The sequence below is a fragment of the Sphaerodactylus townsendi genome, linkage group LG04, assembly GCF_021028975.2.
Source record: "Sphaerodactylus townsendi isolate TG3544 linkage group LG04, MPM_Stown_v2.3, whole genome shotgun sequence".
In the NCBI taxonomy this organism is placed as follows: Eukaryota; Metazoa; Chordata; class Lepidosauria; order Squamata; family Sphaerodactylidae; genus Sphaerodactylus; species Sphaerodactylus townsendi.
Genome location: NC_059428.1, coordinates 139,801,687 through 139,825,641, shown reverse-complemented (window position 1 = coordinate 139,825,641; position 23,955 = coordinate 139,801,687). Strand labels below are relative to the sequence as shown.

The 23,955-nt window shown below is 50.3% G+C and overlaps 1 protein-coding gene across 5 annotated transcripts in view; it reads left to right on the top strand.

The window, feature by feature from the left end:
- Positions 1-23,955, top strand: part of CLEC16A (C-type lectin domain containing 16A) — a 93,402-nt gene that overhangs the window by 35,763 nt on the left and 33,684 nt on the right. For all 5 annotated transcript variants that reach the window (XM_048494328.1, XM_048494329.1, XM_048494326.1 and 2 more), the window contains 10 exons: positions 614-728; positions 1,106-1,206; positions 8,370-8,492; positions 8,615-8,724; positions 10,917-10,961; positions 13,112-13,162; positions 15,928-16,056; positions 18,862-18,982; positions 22,079-22,230; positions 23,681-23,885. In XM_048494328.1, the coding sequence (XP_048350285.1) occupies positions 614-728; positions 1,106-1,206; positions 8,370-8,492; positions 8,615-8,724; positions 10,917-10,961; positions 13,112-13,162; positions 15,928-16,056; positions 18,862-18,982; positions 22,079-22,230; positions 23,681-23,885 (1,152 nt within the window). The remainder of the gene's footprint in view (positions 1-613; positions 729-1,105; positions 1,207-8,369; positions 8,493-8,614; positions 8,725-10,916; positions 10,962-13,111; positions 13,163-15,927; positions 16,057-18,861; positions 18,983-22,078; positions 22,231-23,680; positions 23,886-23,955) is intronic.

The window sequence follows — 23,955 nt, the reverse complement described above, 5'->3', positions numbered from 1 at the left end:
TGCAGGCACTTCTGACCCTGAGTCCTGATCTGCCTGCTGTTCACCCAGGAGAGCCTGCAAGGGCTTTCGCTGCTCCAAGCCCAGGCCTAGTTGGTTCCCAACCTGGCCTGGGCCTACTGGGTTCTGCCCATCCCCCGAAAACTCATCGCTCTCCAGGGGATGACCCACAACACTCTGAATGTCTCTTGCCTATGGGGTCGCCCTGAGACTTGGCGGCAAAATCACAAACACAAAGAGTAGCAATGAACAAGGCACAAAAAAAGGGGGGGATTAGAACATTACATAACAGCGTGACGAGAGCATCATTAGACATGCTGCCAGAAGCAGTGGCCGTTTCCCCCTTCAAGGACGGTCATCCAGAAGGTCACTCTGTTGGTCTCCAGAAGAACAGCAAGGTGGGCGTGTGGTCACGCCTCACAGGCCAACCAGGTTTTGAGAGCCAAAGTCCCTTTTCTCGTCAGACTCTCGAAAGCTCCCACTTCCGCTCTTGTTGGGCTCCTGGACTCAAATCTGGCCCCGGCCGCCCTGTGGACAGGGTTGACCCCTGACCCCCGCTTGCCCTGTACCGCCCAGATGTCGATTTTGAATCCTTTTCTTTGCTGCTGCCTTCCAGAAATTGAGATGGTCATCATGGAGCGGTGCAAGCAGTCTTCCGTGAAAGAGCAGAACATCACTGACGAGGAAAAGACGGCTGCTGCGTCCGGCGCTGAAACGTCCAACTGGAGCAGGTACAGCGAGAGGGCAGCTGCTCCTCATGGGCTTCTCCATGCTGAGCCCTGGGCAGGATGGGGCTGGAAAGTTCTTGGGTTCCAGCCAAAGAGCTGGTGATTATATAGTTTGTTTACTTTGTTTATACACCACCTTCCTCCCCAGCAGGGGACCAATTGGCTGACATGGTGTCAGCTGCTCTGGGCCACTGTTGGGGAGAAAAGTGGTGTATAAATGGAATATTAAATGAACATGTTTTCCTCGGAAATGCCTCCTGTCCCAGGCAGGGCCTCTTGGTGCAGCGTTGGCTCGGCATCTCTCGGGAGCGGCTCTGTTTTCTCGGTAGCCAACAGTCGAGGGGCCGTGGCCAACGCTGAGGCGTCTGTGTCTTCCCCAGGCCCTTCCTGGAATTGGTGTTCCATGCCTTGGAGTGTGCCGAGGATGATTACTACGCTATGTTTGTGCTGTGCCTTTTGTACGCCATGTCACATAACAAAGGTAAGACTTCTCACCCTCTTGCTGTCTGGCTCCCAACACAATGAGCAGAAACCTCTAGGCCAGGGGTCTGCCACATGGTGCCCTTTGAAGCCTCTCGTTGTCCCCCACCAAGTGTTTTGAAATAAGGGCAGGGCCCAGTGAGGGTTCTGATTGGCCATTGGAGATTTGAGTCAGCAGCGTGATGCAGCAGCCAAGAAAGCCAATGCGATTCTGGGCTGTATCAATAGGAGTATAGTGTCTAGATCGAGGGATGTAATTGTACCTCTCTATTCTGCTTTGGTTAGACCTCACTTGTAATATTGTGTCAAGTTCTGGGCACCACAATTCAAGAAGGACATTGACAAGCTGGAACGGGTCTAGAGGAGGGCAACCAAAATCGTAAAAGGCCTGGAATCCATGCCCTACGAGGAAAGATTCAGGGAGGTGAAGAGGTGACATGATAGCCGTGTTTAGATATTTGAAGGGATGTCATGTTGGTGAGGGAGCAAACTTGTTTTCTGCTGCTCCAGAGACTGGGACCAGGAGTAATGGGTTCAAGGTGAAGGAAAAGAGATTCCACCCAAACATTAGGAAAAACCTCCTGACAGTAAGGGTTCTTCGACGTGGAATGCACTACCTCGGAGGGTGGTGGAGTCCCCTTCTGTGGAGGTTTTTAAACAGGGGCTAGGTGGCCATCTGTCCGGAGTGCTTTGATGGTGTGTCCCTGCATTGCAGGGGGTTGGACTTGATGGCCCTGGTGGTCCCTTCCAACTCTATGATTCTTCTTATGAGGAAAATGTGCAGATGGCGACTATTGCACGTAAGCCACTGTAAAAAGGATTTGTTGTGCCTAAACTTTGCTCCACTGGAGGGATGCCCAAAGCAAGGAGGGTAAAAACACCATCTCCTTTAAGTCTCCTTACAGGAGAGAAAGGGGGGATATAAATCCAAACTCCTCCTCTTCTTCTTCCTAGCTGGCGAGGTCGCAGCAGACTACCCTCCCCCCTTTCCTATCCCAAATGCACTTCCAAATAATCATTTACTTTTTGCCCTTTGGTCAGCCGCTTCTCTGTGCCGTAAACTCCGGGCAGAAGCAGCTCCTGGGGGCAGTTCCAGGTTGGGAAAGGAGGGCAGGGGGACAGTTAAACCCCCCTTCACCCAACAGTCCTGGTCTGAATAGCCTCCCCCCGCCCCCGGAGATTGGTGTTTTTGAAAAGCACGCATTGGGAACTCCACAGGCTCCCCTCGTCTTCTCTCGTTTGGTCCAGAGTAATATTGAAGGGAGGGATGCAGTACTGAAGGGGCTGTCCGTGGGCTTATGGGCTGCTGTTGCAGCCTCTGAGGGAGGACCGGCAGAGCATCTGTTGGGGCTGGCAGGTATCAGACCTCGTGATTGGTTGGATTTAGGACACCCAGGATCCAATCCCTGCTTGGCCCAACAACCCGGCTAGGGGACCTTGGGCCAGTCAGACTCTCGGGCTATCCTTCTTCACAGGGTTGTTGTGAGGACACACCGGAGAACAGGAGAAGGAAAGGTTGGGTGTAGATAAAACAAATAAAAAGATAAAACTCCCGTGCAGATTTAAGGAGGAGGAGTTTGGATTTATATCCCCCCTTTCACTCCTGCAAGGAGACTCAAAGGGGCTTACAATCTCCTTCCCCCTCCCCACACACACACAACAAACACCCTGTGAGGTGGGTGGGGCTGAGAGAGCTCCGAGAAGCTGTGACTAGCCCAAGGTCACCCAGCTGGCATGTGGTGGTGTGCACAAGCTAATCTGGTTCCCCAGATAAGCCTCCACAGCTAGAGTGGCAGAGCGGGGAATCAAACCCGGTTCCTCCAGATTAGAGTACACCTGCTCGTAACCATTACACCATGCCGGCTGGAGCATCTGTTGGGGCTGGCGGGTATCAGGCCTTGTGATCAGCGGTACAAGGGCCTGAGTGGGCGACTGTCGGCCTCCGGGGTCTCTGTAGCATCCCTTAGGATTGCTGCTGTACGTTGGCTCGGTGCTGTAGGTGATGCTCGTGGCCCTCTGGGTTTCCTGAGTGATTCTCAACAGCCCTGTAGTCTGCAGAGAAAGCTGGAAACACAGTACGGTACCTTCCAAGTGCCTGGCAGTGGCTATAAGGCCTCAGGCCTGCAGGAGAGCCCAAAGGGGGAGGGACAGTAGTCCTCATGGTAACAAAGCTCTTTCACAAAGCCTCAGGTCAGTGGCAGCTGGACCAGGTGTACCAGCCAGCAGCCCCCAAACACCAAAATGCAGTCGGAAGACAGTCTCACCCCGCGGTTCTTCTTTTGACAGCTCGCATTTCCCCAAACAGGCTGGGATGGTGGGGTGCCTGCGCTGGCTCTCTGAACACTCAAAAGCAAACGTCTCATCCCTTTTCGATGAGCGCATTCACAGCCAGTGGGTTTCTCACTCCGGAAGACGTCTGCTGCCGCGTGTCGCAGCGATAGGAGCTTAGATATTAATGGGAGACTTCCAGGAAATCAGAGAGTCAGCATATAACTCCTCCGTGCGCGGAGCGGAGCCGTGAACCCTCCTGCCCTGGGAGATGGGAGCGGAGGAGCCGCATCTTTTGGCAAACGGCACGAATTGCTTTTGTCGCCATGATGAATCGGGATGTCAGACTCCCGAGAGCAAATCTGGGCTAAATAACATGACGACTCCTTGATGTCCCTCGCTTGAAATAATGGCAAACGGAGCGGGCCTTTGAATGTAAGGGGGGTGTTTTTAATGAAGGTTCAGCTGTTGGCGCCAGATTTCAGAGGGAGCCGTGCCTCTGTTGGCTCCGTAGAGGTCTTAAAGCCTCTGATCTGCCCATTTGCCGGTTCTTGTCAGCCCCCAAAATGAATTTCCAGCGGAGCTTGCTTTTTCACTGGTAGCCCCGCTGTTTGAAAAAGTGATTGATTGGCTGATTAATATTAAGGAAAAGCAGCAGCCCGAAGGATTCAGGTCTTGAAAGAGAAAGAATGTGCTCTTTTTCTCTCAAAACTTCTTTTTTTAAAAAAATTTATTGATATTTTGGATTGTTACAGATTTATGTTATACATCTTTATGTTTCATCCTCCATATCCTTTTACCCCCTTCCCCCCCCCTCCCCCCTTCTTCTTTTCTTCTTTAAATGTGCAGCAGCAGGTCCATTCTTTCTAGTCTTCTTTTCCAGTTTTCTTCTGTGGTTCCAATTTCGTTTAACCCGTCTTTGAATTCCGTCCAGATCCACTTCATATCCTTTTGTTTTTCTTGCCATATTTGGTTTCTTGACATAATGTCAAAAATGTCTAATTGTGTTTGTTCCCATGTATATTCCAACCATTTCTGTGTTGTCCAGATTCTTTTGTCTTTCCACCCTCATGCTATTACTGCATGGGCCGCTCTGATCATAAGTTTAAATAGCATTCTCTTTCTTTGTTCTATTATTGTATATTCCAGTATACCTATAAATAATAGATCTATGTTTATCTTTATTTTTACTTTCACATATTTTTCCATACACATTGTAACATTTTCCCACAGGTGTTTTACCTCTGGACATTCTAACCACTTATGGAGCAGCAGTGGCGTAGGAGGTTAAGAGCTCGTGTATCTAATCTGGAGGAACCGGGTTTGATTCCCAGCTCTGCCGCCTGAGCTGTGGAGGCTTATCTGGGGAATTCAGATTAGCTTGTGCACTCCCACACACGCCAGCTGGGTGACCTGGGGCTAGTCACAGCTTCTCGGAGCTCTCTCAGCCCCACCTACCTCACAGGGTGTTTGTTGTGAGGGGGAAGGGCAAGGAGATTGTAAGCCCCTTTGAGTCTCCTGCAGGAGAGAAAGGGGGGATATAAATCCAAACTCCTCCTCCTCCTCCTCCTCTCCTCCTCCTCCTCCTCCTCTTCTTCCTCTTCTTCTTCTTCTTCTTCTTCTTCTTCTTCTTCTTCAAATTGCATTTTTGCAATGCCAACATTTCGGGCTGAGTCCACTTATCATATGTGCCAACTGTTTCAGTGTTCTATACCATTTTAATATTAGTTTCTTCTTTTCTCTCAAAACTTCGATCCTCTTCTGTCCATGCTGAGATGCTGCTGCTTTTAGCATGTTTTCCTTAGTTAATTGCTGAATTTTTGTTCGACCTTTCTGTATCCATCCAGACTTCAACAGAATAAAAATCTGAAACCAAACGTAGCCAGCGTGGTGTGCTGGTTGCTTGCTTACTTACTTAAATTGTTTTGCTTTAACAGCCCACTGGCCACAAGCGGCATCACGCTAATATAATCCCCGAAAGAAATTAACCCCTTTTATATTTAATTACCTCCCACAAAAACGTAGCTACTAGTAGCGTGATCTTGTTATCTGAGTCAGATAATAGAACCTGACTTAGACTTTGCAAAGAAGGAGAAATATATATAAAATAAAAACTGCCCAAAATGTTTCTGTCTCAGATCTTCCCGGTGACTACAAGTCAACAAAATGTGCTCCATGGTCACCTTGTATCCGAACAAGGGACGCCTGTAGCGGTGAAGAGCAGCAGGCTCTTATCTGGGGAACCCAGTTCGATTCCTGTGGGGGACCTTGAGCTAATCACAGTTCCCTTTTAATTCTCTCGGGATTTCCTGCATTCTGTTTCTTTCTGCTTTAGCAAATAGAGGCAGTGATCTTTTTCATGCACCTGCCATTCCAGATCTTCTGGGAAATTGCCTCTCTGCATGTTACAGGGGCAGCCCACAGAGCAGCGGAGTAGACAGTGTTGGGTTTAGCTTGGTGGGGATCTGGGTCGGGGTTCAAGTCTCTGTTCAGCTGAGCACCTCTGGTGGTGGTGGGGAGCTGTTTCTCAGTTTCTCATCACAGTGATAAAGAATAAGAAGAGTTTGGATTTATACCCCGCCTTTCTCTCCTGCAAGGAGACTCAAGGTGGCTTACAAGCTCCTCTCCCCACAACACACACCTTGTGAGGTAGGTGGGGCTGAGAGAGTTCTGAGAGAACTGGGACTAGCCCAAGGTTACTCAGCAAGAATGCAGGAGTGTGGAAACACATCTGGTTCACCAGATAAGCCTGTGCCACTCAGGTGGAGGAGTGGGGAATCAAACCCAGTTCTCCAGACTAGGACCCGCCTGCTCTTAACCACTACACCACGCTGGCTCTCATTCCCACATACCCCACCTCCAGGAATGGCCAAGCCATGATTACAAAGTGTGAAAGGCTTTTAACCCTTCTCTTACATCACGGCTCGTTCAGCACCATCAAAGGCCTGTGTGGACTTCCACTGGCAAGCGCAAATAGTCAAACTTCTGTCGCTAAGGCTACTTGATGCTGAAAACCAACTGCTTTCTACTCAGTACATGAAGGACATTTTACCTGAGGGCTTCTACCTTCCCCCCTTCAGTAAAGGGCTACCGAGGTATTTCTACAATATATCTTCGCCGTACCTCCGACGTACCTTAATGCTAGCCCAACTGAACGCCCTACCCTCAGCAGTCCTGAGCGGCAGATTTCTCCAGATTCCATACCAACAAAGAACGTGTTCCTGCTCACAAAAAGCCATCCAAACAACTGAGCACATCCTCCTAGATTGCGAACTATATGCTTCAATTAGAAGACAATATATAGACCCATATATTGAGAACTGTGCCTACTCATCAGACAAGGTCAAATCTTTCTATCTGCTTTGTGATCAGTATCCTCAGAGATCCCTAGACGTTGCCAAATTCTTGGCGCTGGCACAACAGATTCACCGCAGATTTTAGTTTATTTATCTATTTATTGTTTTAACTGCTGGTAATGTCTGTACCTACTTATTTTAACTTGATTCTCAACCTCTCTGTTGTATTTTAAACTCATGCCAATAAAAGGTTGATGATGATGAGTAGGGAATCAAATCCAGTTCTCCAGACTAGAACCCACCTGCTCTTACCCACTACACCACGCTGGCTCCCATTCCCACATACCCCACCTCCAGGAAGGGCCAAGCCATGATTACAAAGTGTGAAAGGCTTTTAATCTTTCTCTTACATCACGGCTCGTTCAGCACCATCAAAGGCCTGTGTGGACTTCCATCGGGTCTCTTCCGTAAAGAGAAGCCCTGCCTGCTTCCAGCCCCGCCTCCCTGTCGCAGAAGAGGCGTGAATAGCTGAGGGCCACTTTTATTGATGCCTCTTGATTGCTTCCCCGTGCTTATTGAACGGGTTCTCCTTCCTTTCCTTTCTCCTTGAATGTCCATCTTCAGACTTTGGAATGACAGAGAAGGGTTTGCCTTCTTCAAAGAAAAAACCGCTTTCCCGCTATTCGGCCAAATATCTTCTTGACCAGATAGTTATGGAAGGCAAGTAGATTCGTGTGTATATCTGCAATCTTAAAGCGACGCTGCCCCAGAGATCAACGGCTGGAAGCCCCAAGAGCAAATTCACCTAGTGGCTGATGCGGAGTTAGGGGATGCCGAGGAGTTGTGGCTGTAGCAGTGGGACCTGCCGGAAGCCCACAGGAAGGGGGTCATATGGACACCCCTAGCTCCTTCTCTGTCCCCAAAATGCCCCCCTATAAAAACCAACTTCCGTTATTAACAAAGTCTCCTTGAGGGTTATGATCAGTCTTCACGGGATAAGGTGTCGGTTGCATTAAAAGGCTTTTAGATGAAGAAGAAGAAGAGTTTGGATTTATATCCCGCCTTTCTCTTGTGTAAGGAGAGTCAAAGGACCTTACAATCTCCTTTCCCTTCCCCCCCCCCCCCCAACAAACACCCTATGAGGTGGTGGTGGGGGAGGAGGCTGAGAGAGCTCAGAAGAACTGTGACTAGCCTAAGGTCACCCACTGGCATGTGTTGGCGTGCACAAGCCAATCTGGTTCACCGGATGAGCCTCTGCAGCTCAAGTGACAGAGCGGGGAATCAAACCCAGTTCCTCCAGATTAGAGCGCACCTGCTCTTAACCACTACACCATGCTGGCTTTAGGGGCATAAAGCGGAGTTGGTTGAATCTGTAGAAGGGATTCAATTTCTCCGGCATCCAGTTAGGAGCGAGGACGGACCAGGGTGGTCATTGTTTTCTGCCCCTCAGTCTCCCTCCCTCTTCTTGCTGGGGCAACTCTTGGGCGGCAGAAGCCCAGTTCCTCAAAGCGGTGGCTCTGGATCGGCTCTGTGGCTTCTTGGGAGGCTGTCCTGGCGCTCAGACACCCGGTGGCAACCAACTCTTCTCCTCGCTTCACAGGAATGGAGCCCATGACGCTGGAGCGGATTCAGCTGTCGGCACCGGACACGGAGGGGGAGAACGTTTACAACCCCGTCCTCGCGGAAAGACTCATCAAGATAATGAGCTGTGCCGCTCAGCCAGGTAGGCAGGCGATCTTGTTGCGGGCGTCAAGAGAGAGGTTGCCTCCCCCCCTGCCACGCAAGTCAGATCACGCAATCGGGGTCTTTACCTAACTCGTTCCTCCTTTCACCCTCTCTTTGCAGACGGGAAGATCCGCTTGGCCACCTTGGAGCTTGGCTGCTTGCTGTTGAAGCAACTGGTGGTCTCCAAGCATGGGAGCATCATCAAGGATGTTCATCTGGCCTGTCTGGAAGTGAGTGTGGTTTTGTTTGTTTGTGATTCGTTGTTGTGGCCACGGGTTTGCTCAGGCAGGAACCTGCCATTGGTCCATCGGGGTCGGTGATCCATGCAACGATCACCTCTAGGTCAGATCACCGCAACTCGGGGCCTGCCCCAGAAACTCCAGCTGGCGTAAAATGCAGCAGTGTGGGTCCCTACGGGGCAGGCACGCCTTCAACCAGTGCTTTGCCAGCTGCATCGGCTCTGGGTGGAGTATCGGATCAGGTTCAATGTTTTGGTTCTCATCTTTAAAGCCCTAAACCAGGAGTGTCCAACTTTGGTGCTTCAGATGTTCATGGACTAGAATTCCCATCAGCCCCTGCTGGCATGGCCTGATGGGGATTGTAGTCCACAAACATCTGAAGCACCAGAGTTGGACACCCCTGTCCTAAACGATCTGGGGCCACCATACCTATGGGGCCATTTCTCTGCATCTGTCCCCTGAAGATCGCTGCGTTCAGGGGATGAAAATCTACCAGTGGTCCCTGGCCTGAAAGATGCCCGACTGGCTTCAGCCTGGGGGCGGGGCTTTTCTTTCTGCTCTGCCCGATGAAACCAGGGCCCTGCCAGGCCTGATGCCATTTCACAGGGCCTGCAAAGGCTGAACTGTGTGGCTGAGGCAGCCGTGATTTTTTCCGTCCACCTGACCTTCCCCACCCTTTCCCTGCCCTGTTTTAAGCAATTTCTGAAGGTCACCAGGTTGTTTGGTCGCCCTGTGCCCCCAGTAAAGGACGGCCTATGAAAACATTAAAATAAATTAGCGTTGTCTATTCAGACAGGCAGGGGCCGTCCAGGGTCTCTTTTGCTTTATTCTTTTAACTGCAGACCCCAAGGATTGAACCAGGGGCCCTCTGCATGCCAAGCAGAGGCTGTACCACTGGGCCACGGCCCCTCCCCTGAACAGAACCCTCACTTACAGCGTCTTTCTTCTGAACCAGATCTTTGGCCCCTCAGGGTCAGTATTGTCTGCTCGGACTGAGAGGGGCTCCCCAGCGTCTCAGGTGGGCGGAGGTCTTTCACATCACCCACTGCCTGGTCCTTTTAACTGGAACTGCCGATGACTGGGAATGTCAGTATGCTGAGCAAATGCTCTACCACTGAGCCTTGGCCTATCCCAACAATGGTGCATTTAGCCAATATTTCAGCATGGTGCATTTAGCCAATATTATCATCTGGGCATTGATCCATAGTGACTTTGTAAAGCTGAGAGTAGATGGGTGGGTCTTGAATTATTACGCCCAGGTGCAGGCCTGAAAGGCCCGTATACAGAGCCCTGCCGTTGCCTTATCCGGCTTATCGGGGTCTCCTCTGGTGCAAGTCGCCAGTCACGGCACAGTTGTAGCACTCCAAACATTCTTGCGCAGCTGGACTTTCTTGTCCACACAGGATAACCCAGTTGTGAGTTATTGCTAGAGGGCTGTAGAGGCAGGGTTGTGTAATGGTTAGGGTGTGAAATTATGATCTGAGAGACCCACATTCAAATCCAGCACTCTGCCACAGACGCTTCCTGGATGTCCTTGGAACAACTCTTTACCTCCCAAGGTGGTTGTGAAGATAAAATGGCAGAGAAGAGGCTGGTGTTTGCTGCTTTGTGTGGTTGAGAAAAATGGGGAGCAAATGGAAGTAAATGCACAGGGCAGTGTCCCACCATGCAGTTCTCTGCCCTTCTGACTGTGCTGGTTTAGAGCAGGTGCACTCTAATCTGGACAACCGGGTTTGATTCCCCCCTCTTCCGCTTGAGCTGTGGAGGCTTACCTGGGGAATTCAGATTAGCCTGTGCATTCCAACACACACCAGCTGGGTGACCTTGGGCTAGTCACAGTTCTTCGGAGCTCTCTCAGCCCCACCTACCTCACAGGGTGTTTGTTGTGAGGGGGGGAGGGAAAGGAGATTGTGAGCCCCTTTGAGTCTCCTTACAGGAGAGAAAGGGGAGATATAAATCCAAACTCTTCTTCTTCTCATCCACTAATCCAGGGGTCTGCAACCTGTGGCTCTCCAAATGTTCATGAACTACAATTCCCATCAGCCCCTGCCAACATGGCCAACTGGCCATGCTGACAAGGGGTGATGGGAATTGTAGTTCATGAACATCTGGAGAGCCACAGGTTGCAGACCCCTGCAGAGATGTGATTGAGCCTGTTATGAACTGTTTGCTGTTCTTTCCAGGGTGCAAGAGAAGAAAGCGTTCATCTGCTCCGGCGTTTTTACAAGGTATTATTCTGTTTCCAGTATCCCGGACCACCTAACAGAAGGGAAGGTAGCGGGAACAGTCTTTTTGAGAGTATTCCAGCCAGCCTCAAGAGAAGAATTGCAGTTGAATGGGCGGAGGGGCCCGTGTGGATCTGTCTGTGACTTAGTGGCCCAGGTCAAACGCCTTCTTTCCACAGACTAGGTTTATTAGTGTGGCCCCAGAGCCACAGATATTCAACCGGCACCAATTTTGGAGCCAGTTTTTGAGGATTCTCAACTCTGCTCAATCTTTATTACAGTCTTAAGATCAAAGAGGATCGTATTAAGCAATGCTCAATATAAGTAATATATGGTATTTAATGTACAAAATGAAATACTGGTTTATTAAAACTGAATCATCCCTCATTGACCATGCCATAGCGCACAGTCTAGCTACCTTAAACATAGTTTCATTGGAGATATCAGCAGGCTTAGGGTCATAGAATCATAGGGTTGGAAGAGACCCCAAGGGCCATCAAGTCCAATTCCCCTGCCATGCAGGAACACACAATCAGAGCACTCCCAACATATGTTCATCCAGCCTCTGTTTAAAAACCTCCAAAGAAGGAGATTTCACCACTCTCTGAGGCAGTGAATTCCACTGTCGAACAGCCCTGACGGTCAGGAAGTTCTTCCTAATGTTTAGGTGGAATCTTTTTTCCTGCCCCTTGAATCCATTACTCCTGGTCCTAGTCTCTGAGGCAGCAGAAAACAAGCTTGCTCCCTCTTCGACATGGCATCCCTTCAAATATTTAAACATAGCTATCATGTCACATCTTAACCATTGCTTCCCGAGAGTAAACATCCCCAGCTCCCTAAGCCTCTCTTCATAGAGTACGGACTCTCTTTGTACGTTTGTTCTGCCTGAGTATTTAGACGAAATTGTAGAGATGTACCGAGTGTTAATTTCTGGGGAGAAACTATAATATAATAGCACATGTTCAATGGTTTCTGTCATTTCTGGCTGGCCTGGACAGCGGCAGAGGTCATAATAAGGAATGTGTGCGGAGCTGACGGAAGGGCATTGAACCGGGCGAAAGGAACGGCTCTGTCATGCTTAGGATATTCCAGAGTATACAAATAACTTGGTGGGGCAACTTTTAAAAATGTCTGTTTCCCACTTCGAGGGTGGAGTGGCTCCACGCTCTTTTCGGTTTGGGGGGAAATTTTGGGAATGTGTGGAGCACAGCCTGGCGGAGCCCCTATCTCACCACTTTCGTGCGGCCTCTGTGAGAATGATCCATCCTGCAGAAAAGCATGCGGCGTGGCGTGCTGCAGCTGACCACCTGCAGGAAAACGGGCATGACTTTCCTGGAGGCAGGGCAGACACCACTCCCGGGTGAGAAAAGGCGTCCTCCTTCCCCAGATCACACGCCCACCACGGTCCTTGTTTTCTTCGACAGCAGAATTCACTGCCTTGGAGAGTGATGGAGTCTCCTTCTTTGGAGCTTTTTAAACAGAGGCTGGATGAGCACATGTCGGGAGTGCTTTGATTGTGTCTTTCTGCATGGCAGGTGGGCTGGACTGGACGGCCCTTGGGGTCTCTTCCATGATTCTATTATGCTTCTAAAGCAGTGTTAGGGCAGTCTTGTGCACAAGGCGGCTCTACGGTGTGTCTTTCAGGAATGTGGAGGGCTGACACAAAGTTATCACGCACACGTGGCAAGACGCAGCAGTAGGCACCAAGTGCAGTTACCGTCATGGGTATCTTGGCAACAGCCTGCGTGGAGGTGCCGTTTTGAGCCTGGCAAATGCGCCGTGTGGTATTTGGCACTTCACTGACAGATACCTGCTTTTTTGTAAAAATTCCTGGAAGCCAGTTGGAAGAACCCAGGCATGGGACTCCCCAGGCATTTAGGCAGCCGGCTTCAAAAGCCGTGCCAAAGGTTAAGGCCGTATTTTCCATATGGAGCGAATCAGAAGGGCATAAAAGAGCCCGGCCTTAAAGGCCCTCAACTGAGAAAGAAAACCTCTTGTCACTTAGCCTGAGGGAAGTTAGGGCGGCCTGAAGGAGTTCTTCCAGGAACGGAGGTTGGCGGGCGATGAAATGTGCCGCTCCTTGAGGCGCTGGGACCACCATTTAATGAGAAACAGGCGGAGGGTCAAAGACAGCTGTCTTGTTTTCTTTAAAGGGAGAAGAAATTTTCCTGGATATGTTTGAAGACGAGTACAGGAGTATGACGGTAAGTGATGTGTGTCAATCGCCAGGGCTAAACTGGTGCCTCCGGGTGAATTGCCTTGGAGCACTGCGTCTAAACAGAAAAAACCCTAACGCTACACACAAAATGTACGTGGGATAGTTCCGTGTCACAGACGAGCGCATGGTTTGTCCAAATTGCTGCAGCACACGACAGGTTACGAAGAAGGGTTTGGATTTATACCCCGCCTTTCTCTCCTGTAAGGAGTCTCAAAGTGGCTTGCCAATTCCTTTCCCTTCCCCACAACAGACACCTTGTGAGGTAGGTGAGGCTGAGAGAGGTCAGAGACACTGCAGGCTTTGTATGTAGGAGCGAGGAAACAAACTTGGTTTGTCAGATAAGAGTCTGCCGCTCAAGTGGAGGAGTGGAGCATCAAATCCAGTTCTCCAGATTAGAGTCCACTGCTCTTAACCACTGCATCATGCTGGCTTTCTAAGTTACAGAAAGAAAGTGTCACAGAAAACACATCTGTCAGGTGTGACCTCTGTTCTTTGCCAGGTGAAAGAGTTCCAAGCTGGCAATGCTCAGCTGCCCAAATGGACCCCCAGGAAAGAAACCAGGACCCTTGCTAGCAATCCAAAGAATTGTGCAAATAGTTACATCATGTGGCTGGGTCGGGGGGGAAGTTGGTAAATATTTCTCAAATACCAAGTTAACTTCTGTCCCCCACCCCTCCATGTGGCAAACTGAGCAGACTTTGGAAGGCGGTTTGCTTTCTTGTTCAGGTCCACCATTAACATTTTCCAGAATAGCACTAGTGATGCCAGGGCTTTAGGTGTGCACACAGCAGGCGTTCAGAATCTCTCCTTGCCTGTCTTTAAGAAATGCAAGTCCAGTGTGCAGCCAAAAGAGTTTGGATTTATATCCCCCCTTTCTCTCCTGTAAGGAGACTCAAAGGGGCTGACAATCTCCTTTCCCTTCCCCGCCCCCTGTGGGAGTAGGTGGGGCAGACAGAGCTCCAAAGAACTATGACTAGCCCAAGGTCACCCAGCTGGCATGTGTTGGGAGTGCACAAGCTAATCTGGTTCACAGGTAAGTCTCCACACCTCAAGTGGCACAGTGGGGAATCAAACTCGGTTCTCCAGATTAGAGTGCACCTGTTCTTAATCACTTCGCCACTCTGGCTCCCAAATAATGTTTCTGTGTATGACCACCGAGGAAGGCTAAACAAGCCGAGAAACATAAAACTAATTGTGTTTACTATATAATAAGTATGTTCATTTTGGGGTGCTGTGTGGTTTCCGGGCTGTATGGCCGTGTTCTAGCAGCATTCTCTCCTGACGTTTCGCCTGCATCTGTGGCTGGCATCTTCAGAGGATCTGAGGATCCTCTGAAGATGCCAGCCACAGATGCAGGCGAAACGTCAGGAGAGAATGCTTCTAGAACACGGCCATACAGCCCGGAAACCACACAGCACCCCAGTGATTCCGGCCGTGAAAGCCTTTGACAATACATGTGTTCATTTTGATAAAGATTTTAAGAAGTTTTCAGCTCAACCTTTGTGGTTCTCTGTATTTGTGTTGGTTGAGTTCTTCTTTCCTCCTTTTTGGTGATGGAGAATATCACAACTCTGGCCAAGAGCTGGGAGACAAGCAGGGTGGGAAGAGGGGGAGGAGAGGAAAGGAAAATGCAGATAGGGGATGGAGCCACTGCTGGGAGAGAGATGGGTGTGTTCCCCATCCTGGTCAGCCCATGAGAGGGGGTCTTCGGTGGCAGCCCCCTAATTGTAGAGCATGGGCAACCCCCACCATCGCCCCTTTGCTTTTGATCTTCAGAAGGTAGCTGAAGTTACTTAGGACTGCATTCGACTAGTTTTTATTTATTGACAGCCCTAATTCGAGGTTTTAAACTGTGGGGGTTTTTTGGTGTGTTTTTTAATCTTTGTTTTATTGACACTGTAAGCTGTCTTGAGTCCCGTAAGGTAGGAAGGCAGCTAGAAGGTGTTTTAAATAAATAGAACCAAGAAAAAACAAAGAGAACCAAGAAATCCTTCCGCTTTCTGAGGTGGAAACCGCACAGGCTGGACGGCCGTGTGGTTCCACAGAACAGTTAGTGGAAAATAGCCGCAGGGACTGAGTTGTCCACGTGCCAAAGAACTTGTTGGGAGAACCACACCTGGTGCGTGTGTTTCCCATGCAAAAGTAGCAGAGCGGCACAGAGGCTGAACACAGGGAAGCTTACCTGGGCACACACGCGTGGCTGAGCTTCTAGAGAGAACTTCAGACACAAACGAAAGTCAGAGTCATTTGTAGTTTCTAATCTAATGAAAAGAATATTTATTAGTGAACTCCATTCTGAAAGGTGGAGAGATAGGTTCACTTTCTAGTCTAATCTAGCTGGATGGAGGTGGATGCGCAGGAGACACATCCTCTCCCTAGGCATGGTGAAGGTAAGATAGAGAGGTTCAGAGAAGAAGGTGGAAGCAAGGGAGGAAGTCCCTAAGAGTATCAGTCTACATCAAAGGGATAGAGTCAGCATGATAAAGGTGACAAATTCCTAAGTCCCTATCTAGCCACTAGCTCGCTAGTAAAAAACCCCTCTGTAGGATGAGGCAGGAAACAGCTTATAAAGTCCCTTTCTTCCAACAGAACTAAGATCCGGGTTCCTGCCTGGGTCCAAGAGAGCTCTGGGCTTGTTCCTTCTGCAGCCCCATTCAGGATTTTGGGGGTGGGGGCGGGGGGTGGAGAGGTGCTGCAGGTTCCACGTGGAATGCGGGGTGCCGCCTGCTCACAGGGAGTTCTCTTTCCCAGCTGAAGCCCATGAACGTGGAGTACCTGATGATGGACGCCTCAATCCTGCTCCCTCCAACGGGGACGCCACTGACGGGCATTGATTTTGTGAAGAGGCTGCCATGCGGAGACGTGGAAAGGACACGCAAGGTGACGGTGACGGGGCGGGGGTCTCTAGATGTGGGGATGCACAGGGGAGGGAGGAGGAGCCACGCACGCTCTGGCAACTGGGACCGCCACCCGTCTTCACAATCCCCCGACACAGGATCGTGAAGGGGACGTGGCAGTGGCTGCAGCGGAGGGATTGGTTGAGCGGGTTTCTGTTCCAGCTGAGACGGGGTCAGAGGCAAAGATGGTGGCTTTTAGCTTCCCTTTGCCCCGGGAACTCTGGCAGATTCCCGGTTGTAAAGAGAGCCGAGAAGGTGGATACGGTAATAGCAGCAGGGGGTGTCCTGGAATCCGGCAGTCAGCAAGAAAGGGAGCAGAGCAGGGTGACATAAGTCTGTATGCAAGGGGTGTCCAATTCTGGTGCTTCAGATGTTTGTGGACTACAATTCCCATCAGCCCCTGCAGCAGGGGCGTCCATGAACATCTGAAGCACCAGAGTTGGACACCCCCTGTTGTAAGCCAAGGAATGTAGGAGGGCAAATGCCCATCTGCCTTTTCTGAGATACGTGGGTTGAGGACTGGCAGTTAGCTTTGCTACTTTCTGGGCCAGCCGCAGCCAGGAGCAACAGCTGGCTGTCAATGGCTGTCTTTTCTCCCCACTCCAGCTGCCCCTTAGACCTGCACGACCCTCTGCAGCTGTGACCAGTGGCTTCCTCTCCAGATGCACAACTAAAGCAAATTGCTTCCCTGCAGGGGGCGATGAAAAACAACCCATGCCCCCTTTAGCCTCGAGTCCTTTTTATGCACAGAACACACCAGTGTTTGCTCTCCCCTTGCAGTGCTGGCACAGGCTTCCTTTGCCGCTTCCGTTTGTCCTCCTTTCGCCCTTCATAGAATTTTTGCTATCTGCGGGGAGGAAGGGGTAGCGCTGCGACAACATCTTCAGGTCTTGAGAATGTTCTTGGAACTGCCAGCTGTTTGGCCTGCCTCTCAGTTCGCTGCGTTTGGGCTGCCCTTTTGCAGCGTCTTATCGTTCATCTCCGTTTGCTCACTCAGAAGCAAACTTCTAGGAAATCAAAAGAGAGAGAGAGAGACGGTTTCCTAGAACAGAATTTTGATTCCTCCAAAGAGAATCTGATTGGCTGGAAACAAGATGTAGAGAAATACGCACGAGGCTTCTGTTTTGAAGCCTCAAAGGGTCCGGGCTGATTCTCTGCAAGATGTGCTCGAACGTTGTCGAAAGCAAAACCAGCAATCCGTCCCTTTTCCCTTTGTTCATTACAAACAGGAGTTGTGGTCTCACTTTTCCTTCCTGGATGAGCTTTTTGAAAATGAAAGCAACTTGCAAATGTCAAAAGCTCGCTTTGGTGTTTTGCGTCTCCATCCCTTGTAGAAAGTCTCAAACCACAACTTTTTTCTGCATTAATGTGGATTATGAGGAGGGAGAGGAAAATTCCCTTAAGTGTCCATTAAGGGTCGCAAAGGGAAAAGGCTGATCTTTTTTAAAAAATAATTATTTTTAAAGATTTAATTTAATTAATTTTAAAATTTTAATTCTACAAACTCCTCGCTTGGCTCCGGAGGGCCTTTCCCCAAACTCTGTTCTCTTTCTCTCCTTTCCTTTTTGCTTTGCTCGGCTTCCTCCACCTCATCTGTCATCCTGGGTGCAGCGTTGCACAATTTCATCAACAGAATCTCTCCAGGAAATCCTGGGGATGATTCTGATCCACTCGATGCGTGTTCGGTCTTGGAACCTTAAACCAATAAACGGACTTGTGTTGTTGATCACTAGCGTTTATTGATTCGTCACCAAAGTACCAAAGCTTGGCAAAGCCAGTTCTGGGGAACCTGGCCTTTGCCATCCCCTTTATCCCCGAAGCGAGACCCCCCCCCTCCCATTTTCCCAAGAAGTTGTGAAAAACAGTCCCCCAGAGCTAAGGCACCCTGAGGTCAGTATGAGACAGCCACCGGGCTTCCTGCCTCCACAAAATGATGGATGCGTTTCCCATGGGACCAGGGTGTCATGGGAAGCCTAGTTATCTACAAAGTTTGTGAAGCCATAAAAGGAATGATCAAGGAAAGATTGCTCCAAATGGCAGTGGTTACATATAACACGCTGGTTACATGCATTTTTTAGCAGCGTTGATTAATTGTTGCAAGAAGTAAACTGAGGTAGGCATGCCTCTCAATCACGTCCCCCTGACAATGCAACACCAGCCCTTTAGCTGACCAGTCAGCATGCACACACACCCAACCCTGATCTCCATCCTGGATTGGGGCCCCTCTGCCTCCCTGTGGTCTTTGCAAACCTCCCGTCTGCCAGATGGAAGACATTATTCAGAACTTGCGGTCCTGACCTTTGGGTATATTGGGAGAGAGGACAGTCAGGAAGGCAGCCAAGAGCCCGGGGGGGGGGCGGGATTTCACTGGGGGTGTGTGTGTGTGTGGTCTAAGTTGGATGGGTCTTGGAGGGGTACACCAGGTTTGAAAAAGTAGTGGGATGAAGGGGGCGCGTACATTGTAAGAATTCAAAGCTGTGGGCTGGGATTCTGGCCACGTGTTTGTGTGTTGGTTTTAATGGCTTTTAAGAGGAGATTTTAGTTTGCAAGTCACCTCGGTGGGTTTGCGAGGGTGGAGAGGTGGTGGAAAAACTTTGTTCAGTAGATAACTATTATGTACGACTGACCCCTGCGAAGGCCAGTTGAGGCGAGGGTTGGGGAGAGACCTGGAGTCCTGCTTTTTCTTCACCGGGCAAATCCCAGGACTGCTTTGGGCGGGGGGTGGACATTTCCTCTCCTCCCCCAGTGACCATGTTGGTTGTCTGCATCCCCCGCCCCTCCCTTTCAGGCCATCCGGGTTTTCTTCATGCTGCGTTCCCTGTCCCTACATCTCCGGGGGGAGCCAGAGACTCAGCTGCCCTTGACGAGGGAGGAGGACCTGATCAAAACGGAAGATGTCCTGAACTTGAGTGAGTGACCAGACGGGAAGGGGGGGGTGCCTGCGCTGCCTCAGAAATGCCCCCCCCCCTTTCGCTTGCTGCCGGGGAGAGGAGGGACTGAGCTGTGGGATCTTTCACCCCCTTTGTCCTTTCCCTGCTTGCCCACCCCCTGGCCAAGAGGACGTTTCTGCAAGATTAAATAGCACCACACCATGGGGTATAGGTAGATTTTGCTGATGAGTTTGCAACTCTGACCAGGGCCCATGGAACGGAACCATCCATGCCTCGTGCCCTCGGAAGGTTTGCTCCTCCGTTTCCCGAACAGAACCTCCCAACCCCCAGGGACTTGCCAGTGGGCTTGCTCTGATGTTGAAGTGGAACAAAGCCTTCTTCAGTGGCAGGCTGGGCTGAAATCAGTGTTCTTGCCATTGTTGTGTGGGGAGATGCAGTTGTTTTAAAAAAAGGCTTTCAGGGTCACGCCTATAAAATGTGACGCTCATTTGGGGTACCAGGCTGTCCCATTTGAATGTCTGGATTTTTCAGCCCTCCTTGGCCACTGGGGTCCCAGAGAGGGGCGCTCAGCCTCCTCCCTCGCCCCCAAAATGACTTGCTACCAAATCCTGTTTTGGCAGCTGTCCACCATCTTTCTTTATTTATTTACATCACTTTAAATGCCACCCACTTGGGGTTCCCACAGCAGTGGACGAGAAAGCACTTGAGCAATTAAAATGTGTTTAAAAATTACAATTTATTTATTTATTTATTTGTTAAATTTGTCGGCCGCCTCACCCCCGAAGGGCTCGAATTAATTAATTCAATTAATTCATCAAATTAATTCATTAAAGCCGCATAACACAAAAAGCAGCTGAACCAGGAATGAGGACCAGTAACCATTGTGGGGGACGTGCCAAATGAAACAGGAAAGAACATAAGAACAAGCCAGCTGGATCAGACCAGAGTCCATCTAGTCCAGCTCTCAGCTACTCGCAGTGGCCCACCAGGTGCCTTTGGGAGCTCACATGCAGGATGTGAAAGCAGTGGCCTTCTGCTGCTGCTGCTGCTGCTCCTGAGCACCTGGTCTGCTAAGGCATTTGCAATCTCAGATCAAGGAGGATCAAGATTGGTAGCCATAAATCGACTTCTCCTCCATAAATCTGTCCAAGCCCCTTTTACAGCTATCCAGGTTAGTGACCAGGTTAGAAAGTGGCCAGGTTAGAAAGGCTTCCCCTCCGGGCAAAAGAGAGCAGTGGAGGCAGACAGATAGAAGGAGAGCCTTCCAAAGCTCGCACTTTTCCTCTTGCTTCCAGCCAGTTGCCCGCTGTTCACAAGCATGTGTAAGATTTGACTCAGGGAGAGGGTGTGTGTCTCCAGGTGAGCAGTACACAGAATTGCTAGTCTCAGTGTGTTGTGGTCCATTTAGTAACCACCCTTCGCACCCCCACCCCCCCACCCCATCCCTGTTGCTGGCATGCAAAGTCTTAGCATCCAGAAGTGCAATAAAATTGCAATTCGGGGAAGAGATGATAAACAGCAGCGTTATAAATGGGGTTCTCAAAGGAAATGACATCACTTGCCGTGGTGTCCTGGGGATTGCCTCCCTCCCGCCCCTCCCCACGCCCCCATCTAGTCTTTGCTCTGTCAGGAAGCCGCTTCCCAGCGCAGAATCGAATCTCGTTAAACTAACGGGAAATGCGATTATCATCTAACCGTCAGGTATTTGACACGGGGGGGTGGGTTCTCAAAGCAAATCAGATAGCCTTTTTCTTTCCTTTTTTTTTTTTTTTGCTTTCATATGGCACGAGATCGTCGTTTCCTGACTATTGATTGTTTTGATTGGTGCCTGCATCCAATTTTCTTTTTTCGTTTTCAGTAATGTTCATTGAGCATTTTAATGCACATTCCTATAACCTTCCTCAGTTTTACGCCGCAATCGGAATGGAATCGTGACATGTTTAAAGTACATTTTGCTGTTTGGTTTTCAAGCGTCTCTTATCCCAAAACAGGAGGCGGCCCCCAAACCCTCGCCCTTAACATTTTTGCCACCAGAAGGATTGAAATATCTTATAAGTTGCTTTTCCTTGAAATCCAAATAATGTGGCCTGCTGAGATTCTACTATCACAGGCAGATAAATTCCCATGTTCCTTTAACAAAGATGTATTGTCGAAGGCTTTCTTGGCCAGAATCACTGGGGTGTTGTGGCTGGCTGTTTGGCCGTGTTCCGGTAGCATTTTGTTGCGGGCGCAATAAACATGCAGAGACAGTTGCTTACTGAAAATAAAGTTTACTAGCTATTAAAATGGGGAAGGGTAACTTGGATAGAAAACAAGAAAATATATTTCCAACTATCTAGCTCCTTTGGCCAGCTTGCTACTTGACTATCACATGGCTAACAGGCTACTACTGAGCATGTGCAGAGGTATCTTTAGGAGATACTCCTGATGATACCACCCATGTTTGGTGAAGTTTGGTTCATGGGGTCCAAAGTTATGGATCCTCAAATATGTAGCTCCCATCTCCTATTAGCTTTGGACCCCCTTGACCAAACCTGGGTGGTATCAGTAGGAGACTCTCCTGATGATACCATCCAGGTTTGGAGAAGTTTGGTTCATGGGGGCGAAAGTTATGGACCCTCAAATGTGTAGCCAACATCTCCTATTAGCTCCCATTGGAAACAATGGGGGATGGGGCACCCCCTTTGTGAGCCCATAACTTTGGACCCCCTGAACCAAACCTCACCAAACCTGGGTGATATCATCAGGAGAGTCTCCCAACAAATGCCTGAAGTTCTGGTGCTGCTAGCCTAAAACCAAAGCCTCCTGCAGGCCAAAAATAAAAAAAACTAAAAATTTCAAAAAAAACACACAAACGGGGGGCAAAGCTTCGGACATGTAATGGGGGCGTTGAACCCGAGAAACCCCCCCTTACCTATGGGAGCCTTCTATTTTTGGCGTAAATTCTTGGAGCATACCTGTAAAGATGCTTGCGGTATGGTCAGCTGGTGTTCTTAAGGTGCCTTAAAGCGTTCTTGTGTTCATTTCAGCAGAGGTGACCATTTCCTCTGAAATACCCTGGAACTTCCTCACGTTCTTTCTCTTGTCCCCCCCCCCCCCTGTTTTTTTCACCAGACAATAGCGATCTAATCGCCTGCACTGTGATCACGAAAGATGCCGGTCAAGTCCAGCGCTTTCTGGCCGTCAACATTTACCAGATGAGCTTGGTGGAGCCGGAGGCTGCCCGCTTAGGGTGGGGCGTGGTTAAGTTTGCGGGCCTTCTCCAGGTGAGCTCCCCCCCCCACCAAATATGACTGCTGCTGGAGGGAGGGAAGCGCCTTCAAGCAAGAGAGTGCTGGAGTCGTTTGTGGGGGGCCCAAATTAGTGCCATGTGCTCATGTGCAGCTCTCTCCCGCTGCTGCTGTTGCCTCCGCCCCCGACAGCACAGAAGGCCGACCGACTGATGCTCGAAGGTCTCGGTCACTTCAGTTCTCTTTTAATTTGTCCATCTGTTCCCTGCCTCGTGGGAACCCGACACAGATGACATCATCTCTGTCTCCATGTGGCCCTCAGAGGAACCCATGAGAGGGAGACCAGGCCGAGAGTCTTTCACTGCCGCCGGGCTTTCATGGCACGAGTGGAGAGTCCAACTCAGGGTTCCGAAACCCTTATCTAGTACTTCAACCACCTCACCCTGCTGGCTAGACAGACGCTGTTCTTGCAGTCAGCGTGGTGTAGTGGTTAAGAGCAGGCGCACTCTAATCTGGAGAACCGGATTTGATTCCCCGCTCTGCTACTTGAACTGTGGAGGCTTATCCGGGGAACCAGGTTAGCTTGTGCACTCCCACATACGCCAGCTGGGTGACCTTCGGATAGTCACAGTTATTCTGAGCTCTCTCAGCCCCACCCACCTCACAGGGTGTTTGTTGTGGGGGGGGGGGGAGGGAAAGGAGATTGTCAGCCCCTTTGAGTCTTCTTGCAGGAGAGAAAGGTGGGGTATAAATCCAAACTCCTTCTCTTCTTCTTCTTGCTGGCCTTTGCATCCAGGTGCCATGTCTGAAAAGGAGTGCTCAGGAACTGTGACCTGAACTGGGAGGCGTCCCTGCGGGGGGTGGGTTCCTCCTGCCCTCAGCAATTGATCCCCTCAAATCTGCACGGGAGTTTCATCTTTTTATTTGTGTCATCTATACCCAACCTTTCCTTCTCCTGTTCTCCGGCGTGTCCTCACAACAACCCTGTGAAGAAGGATAGCCCGAGAGTGTGACTGGCCCAGGGTCCCCTAGCCAGGTTGTTTGGCCAAGCAGGGATTGGAACCTGGGTCTCCCAGAATCCATGTAACCACGACACTACCCTGTGTCTCTCCTCCCACCTGCACGCCTTCACCTGGAAGATCCAGGGATCGAACCTGGGGCCAGAGGCGTATTTATTTACTTACCTGTCTTGCTACACCTCAAGGCGGATTCCGTAATTAAAGCCGCGCAGTCAGGGCAGCCCGGTGGACACAAGCGAGGCCCCGGGGGGATGAAGCTCATGCTCCGCCCCTTGGCTGCAGTCCCTTCTGCCTCCAGGATCCTGACCCCTGGATCCCCCGTGCACCTTCGGCCACCGAGCTGTGAGTCTCTCTTGGGCCCCGACAGGTTTCAGTTTCACTGCTTAGCAGTCCCGGAACCAAGATGTTGCTCTGCCCAGCTTTGCCACCCTCCCCCGATGACATTTGTCTTTCCTTCCCCCCTGCAGGACATGCAGGTGACGGGAGTCGAAGACGACAGCCGCGCACTGAACATCGTCATCCACAAGCCGGCCTCCAGCCCCCACTCCAAGCCCTTCCCGATCCTGCAGGCCACCTTCGTGTTCTCCGACCACATCCGCTGCATCATCGCCAAGCAGCGCTTGGCCAAGGGCCGCATCCAGGCCCGGCGCATGAAGATGCAGAGGATAGCAGGTGAGCCCGGTCCAGGCTGACGGTGACCAACCTTTTTCTCTCTCTGGTGCATGTTGCGTTTGGTCGTAGA